Source organism: Candoia aspera, chromosome 2 (genome assembly GCF_035149785.1).
Source record: "Candoia aspera isolate rCanAsp1 chromosome 2, rCanAsp1.hap2, whole genome shotgun sequence".
Lineage (NCBI taxonomy): Eukaryota > Metazoa > Chordata > Lepidosauria > Squamata > Boidae > Candoia > Candoia aspera.
The window spans coordinates 201,985,201-201,999,797 of NC_086154.1; the positions used below are offsets into that span (position 1 = coordinate 201,985,201).

General features: G+C 36.0%; 1 protein-coding gene across 2 annotated transcripts in view; it reads right to left on the reverse strand.

Annotated features, from left to right (window-relative positions):
- AGTPBP1 (ATP/GTP binding carboxypeptidase 1) overlaps positions 1 to 14,597 on the reverse strand; it is a 63,873-nt gene that overhangs the window by 32,926 nt on the left and 16,350 nt on the right. For both annotated transcript variants that reach the window (XM_063295188.1, XM_063295187.1), the window contains exons 6-11: positions 13,839 to 13,970; positions 12,005 to 12,098; positions 8,643 to 8,680; positions 7,721 to 7,929; positions 5,137 to 5,314; positions 2,774 to 2,871 (exon numbers count right to left, since the gene is read on the reverse strand). In XM_063295188.1, coding sequence (XP_063151258.1) covers positions 2,774 to 2,871; positions 5,137 to 5,314; positions 7,721 to 7,929; positions 8,643 to 8,680; positions 12,005 to 12,098; positions 13,839 to 13,970 — 749 coding nt within the window. The remainder of the gene's footprint in view (positions 1 to 2,773; positions 2,872 to 5,136; positions 5,315 to 7,720; positions 7,930 to 8,642; positions 8,681 to 12,004; positions 12,099 to 13,838; positions 13,971 to 14,597) is intronic.

The following is a 14,597-nucleotide window of genomic DNA, read 5'->3' on the forward strand; positions in this document are numbered from 1 at the left end:
TGAAGGAGATGCCTAGGGTGGAGTCTTGCCGGTTATCTGGAAACGGTTTGAACCTGTTGGACCTGAGGAAGTGGACAGGGTCCTTAGGACTGTGAGCTCAGCCACCTGCTTTTAGATCCATGCCCCTCCTGGCTGGTTAAAGTGGCCCGGGGGGTGTCCTATGAGTGGGTTCTAGTGATGGTTAATTCTTCTTTGAGTGAGGGGGTTGTTCCTTCACCTCCTAAGGAGGCTTTGGTTCACCCCCTCCTCAAGAAGCCATCGCTGGACCCCACCATGCTGGACAATTTTCACCCAGTATCTAACCCCCCCTTTTTAGGGAAGGTGATTGAGAAGGTGGTTGTGCAAGAGCTTCAGAGGACCTTGGATGAAGCGGATTATCTGGATCCTTTTTAGTAGGATTCAGACCTGGGTATAGAATGGAAATGGCATTGATTGTGTTTTTGAGTGATCTCTGGCACAGGCAGGCTGGTGGCAGTGCATCCATCCTTGCCTTACTTGACCTCTTAGCGGCTTTGAATAACATCGATGTTATCCTTCTGGACTGGCTCAGCAGATTGGGGGTGGGCAGCACAGTGTTGTGCTGGTTCACGTCCTTTCTTCAGGGTTGATTCCAGTTGGTGGTGGTCAGGGAGGAGAGATCCCACCCTCCGCCCCTACTGTGTGGGGTGCCGCAGGGGTTGGTGCTCTCTCCTCTCCTATTCAACATCTGCATGAGACCACTGGGTGAGCTCATCTATCACCATGTACAATATCCAATTGTACATCTTTGCTCCTGGCAAATTAAACAATGCTGTGGATGTTTTATCCCGGTGTCTGGAGGCTATGAAGGTTTGGATGGGGAACAACAGGCTTCAACTGAATCCTGGAAAGACTGAGTGGCTTTGGGTTTTGAGGCCCTCCAGCTCTGGGACAATACCATTGTTGATGCTGGATGGGGTTGCACTGCTCCAAACAGACCCTGTGTGTAATCTGGGGGTCCTCCTGGACTTATGACTCCTACTTGATGAGCAGGTGGCAGTCATGGCTAGGAGGGCCTTTGCACAACCTGATATTGTGTGCCAGTTGAGCCCATTCCTGGACCGGAGACCTTACTCATGGTAACTCATGACCTGGTCATCTGCCAGTCAGACTACTGCAATGGGCTCTACATGGGGCTGCCCTTAAAGAGTATCCGGAAATTTCAGCTGGTGAAGAATGCGGCGGCATGGGCAGTTATGTATGTTTCTTGTAGCACTCTCTCCTCCAATTTGCACCCCCCCCCAATATTAAAGATAGCCTATCATGCGATCTTTAACACTGGTCACACAATATGGGCTTGCTGGGGAATATAATGGGAACATCCTATGGGTTTCCTAGAGGCACTGAATTAGCAATTATTGGAACAGAATATTGGATTAAGTTTGCCCTTGGACTATTTTTACGTTCCAAATCAGTATACAGTTTTATTTTCTCAAATTACTGATTTTATTTATTTATTTATCTGCCCATCCCACTTCTACATGACTCTAGGTGGCTTACAATAAAGCACATAAAATACACAATAGAAACATAGAAAATAAAAATAAAACACATAGCAACTGGGTATAATTTAACCAATCATCCACACAGCCAGAAGACGGGCTGTATTCCACACCAGGCTTGGGCATAAGGCCAAGTTTTTAAGGCCTTATGAAAGGCCAAAAGGGATGGGGCAAATCTAATTTCAGGGGGGATAATGACAGCAACAAGGAATGCCAGGACTGCTGTCGCTAACTGATATGGTCACACGATGTCGCATAGGGATAGAAATTCTGGTCCCAATTGCCATTGTAACTCAAGGACTACCTGTATATAACAGACTGCCCATCAAGTTTGTTTATCAAGATATTCCCCTCTACAGAGATGGTTAATACTGATTTTTTGAGATTGTGTGATCCATTTGCTTTTAGAGATAAAGCATGATTCATCAGAACAGATCCCTTCATAACATGGACAGCACTTTTAAATGCAGCCTGACAATATCTCTATTTGTCTTTGATCAAAAGCTGTTATTTATTTAGGGCAACTATGAACAAAAGTCTGGCTTATTTCATGTGACTATTCATGCAGATTCTTTTGTTTTGAAATAATTTACAGATTTTGATAAAATAGAGTAAGAAATTAACACATGCTGATACAGAAGCTGAGAAATTTTGTAGGATTGTATAATTCAGCAAGTGTCCAAACCACTTCCCCAAGAGGACCACCTAGTCCAGGGAATAGTCAGGGGAGAATAAAGGAAATACCCTCAATAGATCCTTCCTAGGCAACTGATTATGAGCAAGGAAAATTCAATTATTTCAGTTCTGGGTGACCTCTTTAGCAGCCACATGACCGGCTTTTCTACAGATGAACTGCTTGAAATACTGCATAGATACCTGGCATGAGAGTTTGCTGAAATATTTTCAAGATGAGAAGCAAGGAACTAGGTATACAAAATTGCTTCTAAGGGGATGTAGATTTGAGAGATTGATGTTTCTAGTTAAACCTTAAGGGAAATTTGGATAGAGCTACATAATAATCTGTGGCACAAATGAATTCAGAAACACTGTAATCTCAAATGTATTTGTTAAAAATCAATGTAAGTTTCAGCACCATTTCCTTTAAATGTTCTGACCATACGTTTTCCAGCAGTGTAATATATTTTATTCATTATTTGGAAAACATGGTGTCCAAATAAGCAACTTTTCAGAAAGGTAAAAATAATATTTTTAGAATTACAAATATATGCTATTTCCTCAGTACTATTACTAACCTTAAAATGTTGATCTATGTCATCTTCATTATCATTTTCAACCTCAGATTCTGTTTCGGTGTCATCATTGTCATCACTTTCATCTACTACGTCATCCACTGTGATATAAAATGCTCTATCAGTAGGGCAGATGTACGTTTTCTACAATATGTATATCCCAGAAAAGAAATGATGCATGTGAAACTTTTCACTCATCAACTGGAACCTAATACTACATAAAAACTTAACTTTCCATGACACCATGTGCTGTATATTTAATTACCTAGATTCTCCATGTAACAGAAACAAGTTTATTAAATATTTTCCCAGAAAGTTCATTAGGTAGGCTACAGAATGACAGCATTTATATTAAATTCTTCGTTAGTAGTTCACTCTTTGGAAAACTTTTTTGGAGGGTCTGGGAGGAGTCCTAAACTGGATGAGCTTGAGACAGAAGTTGAGAAAAACTGGGTTGCAGTGCCTTTCGTGTCCTGCTCACTAAAGACACATAGTTAACATCCAGCAGTTCTACTCGATCTCCCTGCACTATGCCCTGCCACGTTCAGGAGGGTCCCACAATTCTCAGGAAACATTTTTATGGGTGGGAAAGTAATACTGGGCTGACCCTGTCCCCCCCACAACTGGTGCTTCTCTCAATCTAAGCCAAAATTAGCAGAATGTATAGAATTCAGCTATTAAAAATTCTTTGTCTACATATCTTGACACTTAACAGTATTTTACTACAGACCTTCCCTTTAAAAAAATTCTTGAATGTGAGCATTTATACCACATGATAGTAGTATAAATGGGTAAACAGCAGCCCTACAACACCCAATATTTTATGGGCTAAATGTTGGCAGCAAAATGGCCAAATGTTGGCTATACCATTTCAGCCCATTCTGTTGTGGAAAGTGTGATTCTATGGAAGGAGCAATTTCCCTCTGGGACCTTTTGCTACATTCCCATATTTAGCACTCCCCCAAAAGGACAAAAAGCAGCTCATTCAGGCCAAGGTTGGTGATTTTAAGGATGGGGATGGGAGTACTTCCCCTCTAGGAGGCCTCTCTTCAAGAGGATGATTTTCAGCTCCAATCTACGTGGCCATTTGTCCCATACCAAGTGTCAAGTTTTTCCAGTGACAATAGGCTGCTACAAGCAGGAAAGAGACAAACATGCCTGTAGTCTCCACAATACTGTCAGAGGCTTTCTGCAAAGAGGCTCACCTACGGCCAACACCCTTAACGTTTTAGAACCAGGCAGACATTCCTCTTCAACCAGGCATAGTAATAATTTAGTTTACTATATGTAGGTCTCTATCCTCTGCTAATTATTGTCTTTTGTTGTTTGATACCTACCAATTGTGTTGTCTGGTATCTAATCTACCCACAATACACCCACAATACACGCTTATGAATGATTGTTTTCTCAGTATCATTTTATTCCACAGAAAAAGCATATTTTCTATAAAAGAGGAATAGAAACATAGCTCATTTTTTTTAGTTAAGACAGCACGCATGTTGCCTTCCAATTTACACACCTATCTATGGTTAACTTCAAGCTTGAAGAGTTATAGAATGATTCCAAAAGCATGTAGTCTCTATATCTGAGGAGCAAGACATCTTTCTCCTCATTGCAGACAGCTGCCCTCTATGAATGGAGGGCAAAAATATGATGGGACTATATGCTTTCAAAACAACTGCACAGATCATCAAAGATGGTGGTGCTTCCATTTTTAAATTTGTCATACAACTATTTTATCTGATTCTTTAGGTCTGACAAATATATTAAAATAATGTTTTATAACTGGCTGGGGAATTCTGGGAATTGAAGTCTACAGATCTTAAATTTGCCAAGGTTGAGAAACACTGCTCTAATGGTTGCATAAGTGAGAGATATTCACTAACCAATCTCTTTAACTAATTTTGGGTAATTTTGCGTCTCCCACTGCAATGCCATATGGCATGGCTCTCACGGTTGAGGAGTATCCTCATCCCACTATCAAGAAAAGATCAGGGGGTGGGGTGATAAATGGGGCTGCGACAAGGAGGGGAAATTTGTGTGAGCTATTTCAGTTGACAAAACCAATAGATAAAACATGCTGACAGAAGACAAAATCACTGAAAATGATTTGAGTTTAATAATTTGATTTTGCTCAGTAGGACAATATTAAAATTGAGGTGTCATTTTAATCTATTCTACATACAGATATAAATTTTAGTCATGTAGCAATCATACAGTGCAGGACTGCATATTTGTTTCTTACAGTGAACTATTATTTTAGAAGAGAGAACTTTTATTGAGGTATCAGGATTTCAGAAACAAACATAAAATACCCAATTAGGACAAATTTAGACAGGACCACAATGTTTCAAAATTGCTCGTACCTTCAGGAGGCAAACTATACAGCTGATACACTGGTCCATTAACAGGAATAACAGGTAATTGGAAATGGAAAGCACTTTTAATGGTTGGTAGTGGAAGCCGATTTTTAGGATAGCATTTCCTCATTATCAGACTGGAAGTGTTGACAAGTGGATCAAGGGTTCTTACTGCAAGGCATTCCTGTCACAGAAAATAAACTTATATATTAAATTACAGAACAAAGTATTTTATGGACTACCACTGTTCTGTTGAGATTACAAAGGAAGTATACCTTCATTCACTTAGAATAGAATTCTTATCTCATTTATGTACTTACGCATACTTTTCAAATCTCTCTCTCTCTCTCTCTCTCTCTCTCTCTCTCCTAACATGCACATTAAGATGCTGCAACAGTAAACAAGGAACAGCAACAAAAATCTTGCAATTATTTCAAAGTGCAGAAACTCTCATGCATAGTTTCTACACTAGAAAATCTAAAATGTTGAATGATAACATAGAGCTTGTCTCTTCTGAAGACAACCTATAGTAGCAGCCTGATTATCTATTGCAGTCCAACACCATCTCATTGTTTAGAAGTCCTAAGAACAGATAAGCCACAAACAAAACAAGCGTCACACTGGAGCACTTTCTGTGCAACTGACTGAAAATAGGTATTTGGTGGTATTTGTTTCAGAGTAAATAAACAGAGTAACAGATTTCATGGCACAGATGCAACAAACATGAAAACAACTTCAAACAGCTTTCGTTCTTATGCACTAATATCCTTCTTTCATCAAGCAGCTCTCATTAATTCTCAGGGTCTTCTAGAGGGAATAATCAAACAAGCAGAGAAATTAATGTCCTCACACTGGAACAAAGTTAGGCCCATATGATATGAGCAGCAGTTGGATTTACTGTGAAGCGCCATTCTGGTCATCAGAAGATGGAGGTGACATTAAAGGGTTAACTCCACTTCCTTGGATCAGAAGGCAGTGCTAAGATCTCTGCATCCTGAGGAGGAAGCCCTTTCCAATCAGTCATGCTTTCTAGAAAAGAAGGAGGGCTTCTCTTTCCTCTCAGCTCCACCTTGACCAAGAGGCAGGGGTTTGTATCAATTTAAAACACAGTGAATTAAGAAATAAGAAACAAGTCAGCATCAACAAGGGAGCAGAGTTCGATCTTGTGATAAGGAACAGCTTCAGCAGCCTTTATAGGAGACAATGCAAAAAGGACAATTTCTCCTTTTTCCCTCTTTGTTTGTCCAGTCCTGATTGGTTGACTCTTTTCCTGCCTTTTTTTGCTCTTTCAAGTCAGTGTCTGATTACCACCAGGACGTTGCAGTTGGTGAAAACTACAATGTCCAATTTGCTAACAGGCCACACTCAGTTGACATTACATTTATGCTTCAGGCCCTTCAATATGTCCAAAAGGCTTCTGGGTGCAATTCTAAAGCAGTGGTTTTGATCTTGCATAGACACCTACAGGATCACATTCTCTAACTACAATTAACCTGGGAAAAGCTGCTGGAGTATTCCATTTCCATGAAGTGAGGGGGGCAGAGGCAAGAAGATACTCCTTGTCAGCAGTTGTATCTATCCTTTGGAATAGAGTCTGGATTGTAATCAGACTTATCCCCACGTTGTTCTAATTTGAGAAAATGTTCAAAATTGAGATAACCCATACAGCATCTGTTGAGTGACCAAATACCGCTGAGTTTGCATGTATTTGTGGGATGCAGTTTTTGTTTGGACTGTTTGTTATTTAATTTTTTTTTTATACATTTCTTACTCTGGTTGTTTTACATTACCATGGATGTTTTATGGATGTATAAATCTTTATTAGGGATGTTATACTGTTTATTATGGATAATTTATGTATGCAGCATTGTTAACTGCTGGAAATCCTATCAGACGTGTCAGTATAGTATTGTTGAATAAATAAGTAAACAAACCATTCAGAGTGCCTTTTTGACAGAAATGAAACATTCTTTGGTCAGAAAGAGCTATGGGTAATAAAAGATACTACTGATTAGCCATACAGGTAGTCCTTGTTTAGTGACTGCAATTAGTTCCAACGACTCGGTTGTTAAGCAAAATGGCTGCTAAGTAAACATGTGACAGAGAGAGAGGGAGAAAAAGAGATGCTGCAAAGATCACTGCTTGCTGCTGTCTCATACAGAAAAAGTTCTCTCATATAGTGACCTGTGCCTGACCCCCCCCTTTTTTTTTCTTCTTCCTGGCAGGGCTGAGAGACTGCTTAAACAAGCCTGAAACTGATCAAACCTTAATCAGTTTCACAGTGAAGGCTTCTGTTGGTTGGAAAATGGATTTTTAATTACCATTTTTACAGTCTTATTTGCAAATAGTAGCTATCTGAGACAGTTGCTAAACAAGGACTACCTGTATAACTTCTGAATATCAAATATACTAGCCCACACTGAATATATTTTCCTGTGACCCATAACGATTTTTCAGCTAATGAAGAATTAAAATGTATATACAGTAGATTCCACATTTTTATCTACAAAGCCTATTTATATTGCCATTTTAACTGTATATAAAGAGGGTTCACTTAGCATTCATAATAGCATAAAACCTTAAAATTTACCTGTGAAGTGTTGTACAGAATTTTCATCCCGTCAACATCTAGAAATGCTTTTCTTCCCAGCTTGATATTTGTAATACTTTTAATAGATTGCAAGATTCCCTTGCGGATTAACATATGCCTATGCCGACTATCATGACGGTGCCAATCTACATAAATTGTTAAAAGCATTTGAACACAGCCTCTATCCACAGCTCTCCGTGCATTTGTTTCTTGAAGAAAGAAAAATTTAGAGTTCAATAATAATAATAATAATAATAATAATAATAATAATAATAATAGTAATAATAATTGTAATAAACCTGATCTTTCTTCTGGCAACTATGAAAGCAAATGGAAATTTCTTCTCTTGTTCTTTTATTACGTTTTTGGTAAAATATTAAGAAAGAAACATGTGAAATAGCTTTAAGGATCAGCTGACAGACTAGTACAAAATAACCATTATGAATAATCACTAATGTATATACACTCAACACAGTGCAAAAATCCAAGACTTATAAGAGTGACATATCTCAAATCCCATTCAAAATCAAATATGTAGGGTATATCTATGGGTTAATCACACACCATTTCATCTTAATATATCCTACAGATTTGTTGTGGGATAAATTAAAATCTGAGATTTCAGGAAAAGGATTTGGGGGGGGGGATATCCAATTAAGATACTAGAAGCAATCCCAACAAACAAGCCCCCCCCCAAGTTACTCTTTCAAAACATGGATAATAGATTTGTACTACCACCAATACTTCTGAAGTCTCAAACCTCCCCTTATTTTCATGATTTCAATATATAAGATGAATCAATTTATATTTTATAGAATACTAATTTTCAGTTACTTTGTCTGCAGAATCAAATATTAATCAGGTCACATGTATGTTCTATATATAATTTTATTAAAATATATAATTTTATTAATATACTTACTCGATTTTAGAAGTGCACTGAGGGTATCTAAAGCAACCCTATACATAGAACAAAGAAAAATGTGAGTTAAATGTTTAGGGGATATTCTTGCTTATAGTAAAGGTGCCTAATTATAAACAGGACTCCTGTTAAGTCCTTGAAAAATAAATATCAGCATTCATTTATTTAAGAACATTTTCTGTTTCATGTACCGTAATATTCCTCATACTACTTTAGCAGATATAAAGAAAAAAGAAATATTAGCTTTGTATGAATCTTTAAAAATATTATTTCTCCAGATTGATAAACAGTACATTTTCAACATAATTACATATTTCCAGAGGTTAACTATGCTAATCCTTTGCTACAACAACAAAATCATAAGGTACTCTAAACTTTAACAATTACAACTTATTGTAACATAAGCATTACAGGTAGTCCTCATTTAGCGACTGCCTCAATTAGTGACTATTCACAATTACAATTGTGATGAAAAAGTAACTTTATGACCAGTCCTTGCATTTACTGCCTTCTCAGGTCTGTAAAGCAAAGGAAAGCTGAACTAAGATCAAAAGCATAGTCCTGATTTCACTTAGCGACCACTTCGCTTAATGAGCAAGTTGCCAGTCCCAATTGTGGTTGCTTAAATGAGGACTACCTGTAATGGATTGGGGCCTCTTTATCTGATAAATGAGCAGAGTCCTGTGTAAGAGATTTTAAACTGCATACATTGTAGTAGGATGTGCAAAAGTGGAAGGGAATAGACAGGATTCCTATTGGGGTCAGGAGATGGCCAGAACTACTGGTTGGTGATTTAAATAGACTACTGAATCCAGTATTATTTCCAAGAGCAGTCAATGTTTTATCATGTGAGTTTTCTGTCCTAATAAAGAAATGTGTTTAAATACAGATGAAGTCCCTTGGAGTTGGGCAGCTAACAAATTCAAATAAATAAATAAATAAAGCTGGTTTTAGAAAGGTGTGGCCAATGAGGGAGGACAAATGAGATGCATAATGTAAAGGTCTTACATAACACAGAATTTTTCCACTGGATAATTATTTCACAATTTAATGTGACAAGAAGCTCCTGCCTAAAACATTCCTTTCTTAAGTACTACTAGCTTGAGGTGAAAAATAGTATGCCCTGGGAAAATGAAATGCTCCTCCACATTTTTTTCTGATGATAGCTATACTGTATATACTCGCAGATAAGCCCATCCATGGATAAGATGATCCTCAATTTTTAAAAAAATTCATACTTATTGAGAATTTTACATAAAGTAAAAGACAAATCTAAAGAAAAAAGAAAAAAGTGCAAGAAAAGAAAAGAAAAGAAAAGAAAGAAAAAAACTAAATTTATGAAATATGACTTCTGACCTTCTTTTCAATAGATACTGTTACAATCTTAAATAATTCCCCCTCCCTCTTAGATGTTATGCAAGTCCCTTCAGCACCTCACTTAATCCATATTTTTTTAGTCCTCAAACCCGTAAATCATATTTTTTCTTCTTGCAGCAGAAACTCCATATAAGGTTTTTAGTCTTTCAGAAAAGTTGTTGTTTTCCTCTGACCAAACAGTTCAGCTTTGCCTCTCCACAAATTCTGACATGTTCACAATCCATTTCTCCACTGTGGGAATTTCATTATTCTTTTATCATTGAGCATACAATAATCTTGCTGTAATTACCATATACAAAATCAATCTGCCATGAGTCTTTTCTAATTCATTATCTCTAAGTCCGAATAAAAAAAGCTCTGGTTTCTTCACAATATTTATCTTTAAAATCCTTTGCATAAAGAATGAAATTGTATCCAAAATTTCTTAGCTTTCTCACAAGTCCACCATGAATGATAAAATGTCCCCTCATGTTTTTCACATCTCCAACACTGGTTTGAAATACCTTTCTACATTTTTGATAATTTCTCTGGTGTCATATACCAATGATACATCATTTTATAAAAGTTTTCTCTTAAGCTATGACACAATATACATTTAATACCAGTACCCACATTCTTTCCCAAGTGTCCATCTGTATATTATATCCAAAATTAATAGCCCATTTTGTCATGCAGTCTTTAACTTGTTCTTCCTCTCTTTCAAATCTTAACAAAAGTTTATACGTTTTTGCTATTACATGTTCATTTGTATATAGTTCAATTTCAAATTCTGTTTTTCTATTCCAATTATCTTTTTATCCATATTAAACCTTTCTTTTGACCATATGAAGACAGTTGAAAACTGTATCCTTCCACAGTAAATTGTTTTGACTTCATCTTAAATTCTCCATCCTCCTGTATCAATTATGTTAGCCATTTCTCTCTATCTGCTGTTTCTCTTCTATCGACCTTCAAATTTTTAACCAAAATACCATGAAAAATGCGCTACCCTCAGATAAACCTACTCTTGAAACTTTGGTATGTTTTTTCAATATATTCTGAAGGATTTCATTTGTTCTCATATTTTGTATCAATAAACATTGTTTTCCAGGACAGCTTCTGTTTTAAATCTGCACAATTGGCATATCCATGGGTAGCACATTTTTCATGGTAGTTGGTTAAAAAGTCGAGGGTCAGCTTATCCACGAGTGTGTACAAGTACTTTAAAAAAGCACTCCATATATGCTTGCAGATAAGCCCATCCACAGATAAGCTGAACCCAATTTTGGGGGTTATTTTGGAAACTAAAATTCTCGGCTTATCTGCAAGTATACCTGTATATAGTGTATCCATTCATCCTCTGTGGCAGACTGCCTGGTTTGTCCAATATAAAATGTGTTGGGGCATTGCTGACAAATATCGAATTAGAGAATGAGCAAGAGAATATTCCCATGGATCTTATGCAGGGTGTTGTTAAATCCTTTGATCTTGTTGTCAGAATAGATATAAGGACCATGTTGGCATCTTGATCTGCCACAGGGTATAGTTCTTGTGTCTGTATCTTTGTGCGGTGGTGTGTCATTGCCGATTTTTAGGTGGCTCAACACCTTTGAAAGGGAAGTGTCAATATCCAGGACCACTGGTAATATGTTTGAGTAGATTCAGCTATGAGCTGCAGAAGACAACATATTAATTAATTTATTTCAAATCGAGGTATTATAAATGTAGTATTATAAATGTAGTGTAGTATAAATGTGACTATTGCTATGGGATCAAAGAAATCAAAAGCCACTTTGAGCATAACAATTGTGGCTTATTTAGAAAAAAAGTACATATATGATTTTAAACATTTAAGCTCAAATATAACTTTTTAAAAGAGGAATTCTCAAAGAGGTATTAAAATAATTTCAGCTCATTTCCCATTTTAACTGCTAGATATGATTATATTTTAAATATTATTTTCAACATTATAAAAGCTATGCAATATATCCAGGTGTTCTACTTACTTCATAAGACCAGTATTTTTCTTACTGTAAGGACCAATTATCTTAAATATCAATTCCACAACTCCATTCTTACCCAAGGAAACAGCATTTACAGCTAAAAATAAAAACCACAACATTTTACATCAGTGTATAAAAATACTGCGGTCACTATTCACAAAACCCCCAAAATATTTTCTTCTTCAATTACTCTATTTAAATGAATAATGTGATTTCAGATATCAAATATAATTACTTGATATATTACTATATATAGTAATTTTCAATTGAAGATATTATACATATATATTGGGTAAATTATCATATATGAAGAGTTTTGGAAAAATTCTACATTACTGCATTTGTTCACTAGTTAACCTCAGTATTTCTCTCATACTTTCATATAGCATATTTGTATGATTTTTAGAATTGATAAACCAATCAAATGCCAAGTAAGTTTTATTACACAGTCAATATTTAGTAATACTTATTTTGCAAAGGTAATTCTAACACTCTCATAACCAAATTTAAGCGTCTTCGTTCCAAGCTCCTTTATCTCTGATGAATGAATCCCAACTAATAGACATTATATTAGCAGTATGTTAACAGTGATAAATACTAAAGATTTTGGTAACCATCTTCTGTGGAATTAAGTTGGTAATGCAACACTTAAGAAAACTTTTTCCTCTATCTATTCATACTACCAGTTCAACTATGGCTTAACATATAGTTGCATGAAAACATAATCAAATTGTATGATAAAAGTAAACTTCTAAAATATGCAAAAAAAAGCCTTGGGAAGTCCAAAACATTTTGGAATGAAGTGTTTTTGACTGATGAAACAAAAATTGTACTGTTTGATTACAAGAAACATTCAGAGAAAAAAGAAAAAAGGGTGAAGCACTTGAAGAAAAGAAAACCATGACAACCATTAAGTATGGGGGTGGCTCTGTTATGCTTTGGGATTATGTGGCCCAGAACATAATGTGCAGGTGGAAAGAACGATGGATTAAACTAAATATCAACTTATCACAGAAGTTAATATTCTTCCATCAGTAAAGAAACTGAAGATGAAAAGAGGTTGGATATTTCAGCAAGACAACAGTCTGAAGATACCTGTCAAATAACCATGAAGTACTTACAGAAAAGAAAGAAAAAGGTATTGGAATGGCCTTTACAGTCCCCAGATGTGAATATTACTGAAAATCTGTGGAGAGATCTCAAAAATGCAGTGCATGCAAGGAAACCTAAGAATATTTCTGAAATATTTAAAGACAAGTATAGGAAGATTCCTAGATGGCTACAGGGAATATTCAGAAGCTATTATTTCTGCCAAGGACATGTTACAAATAGGATATCCAACTGATAGGATATCCAAATCTCTATACTTGCCATATTTTGAATCTGTAAACAACTGCACAAAAATTAGTAAGCATGCATTCGAATTTGCATAAAAATGCCACATTTAATTTTCTACTTCATAGAGATTGTCAGCTTCTGTTACTTCAGGATTCATTAAAGCAATTTGGCAAATTGACCAAAGGTACTTAAATATCTGCATGCAGCTGTACAATGCTCAAGGACATACTGAATTACAATGGACAAAAATCTAATGGATTCCTGCGAACCTAAGTGCCATGTACTGGCAATGAAAAATAAGAACAGAGACTTCACATGAATAATTTTAGGAAACTGTAATTTCAAACACTCTTGCTTAAAAAAGCAACGAAGTATGACTTCCTACTACATACACATTTACACATTTTTATTGGTTTTCAGCACTAATGAAATATATATCTTGTATGTAAATATCTATATAAATGGAGATATGTTGTTGGAAAAATGCAACAATACTCACAATTAGTTGAGTATACTCTTAACACTTGAAGACAAGGCAGTATTAACCTCTGATGCTGCAAGTTCTGTTTCACTATGTTCAGAGTTATATTTAAAGCACCACTAATTCTGGCTTTTATTCCAAATTTTCTATCTGAAAATCCAAAAGGGACAGAAAAATGAGCACCTATCAAATTCAAATTTACTGAGATACGGCAATATAGAAACTAATTTAAATTACTACAGTATGTTTCAGTGACTCCATTGTAATGAAATAGAAGTCTTTAGATCAGGACCTTAAATAACTGTTACTATTTACTACTGACTATACTATATACACAACTATTTCACAGCTACAAATAACTCTAAATATCCATGTGTCTTAAATACCAAGCCATCCTCAGGCTATGTTTAGTATTTACTGAAAAAGAAATGGTACCTTCCTGCTCACTTTAATAGTAGAAATTGTAATAAGCAATTGTTCTCTGTGTGATACATGCTTCTTTGTTATTCCATTGGAGAAAGCACTTTTAGTTTTCTTAGAATTTATTCTAAGTTTGTAATGGTTTCCACTGCTTCTCCAAATGTCTATTTTTTGATGTTGGATACAAGCAGTTAGAGGTACATACAAACCCACAACGAAATAGAAAAAGTGTCCCCCGGTTAATTTTAATGCTGCAGGAAACTTATTCCCATAATCTGTTTTTCTATTCTTCCATTTCACTTTTCTCAAAGCATCTTGCGAAGAATAGAAAGCTTGTAAACAATGAAACAATAAAAA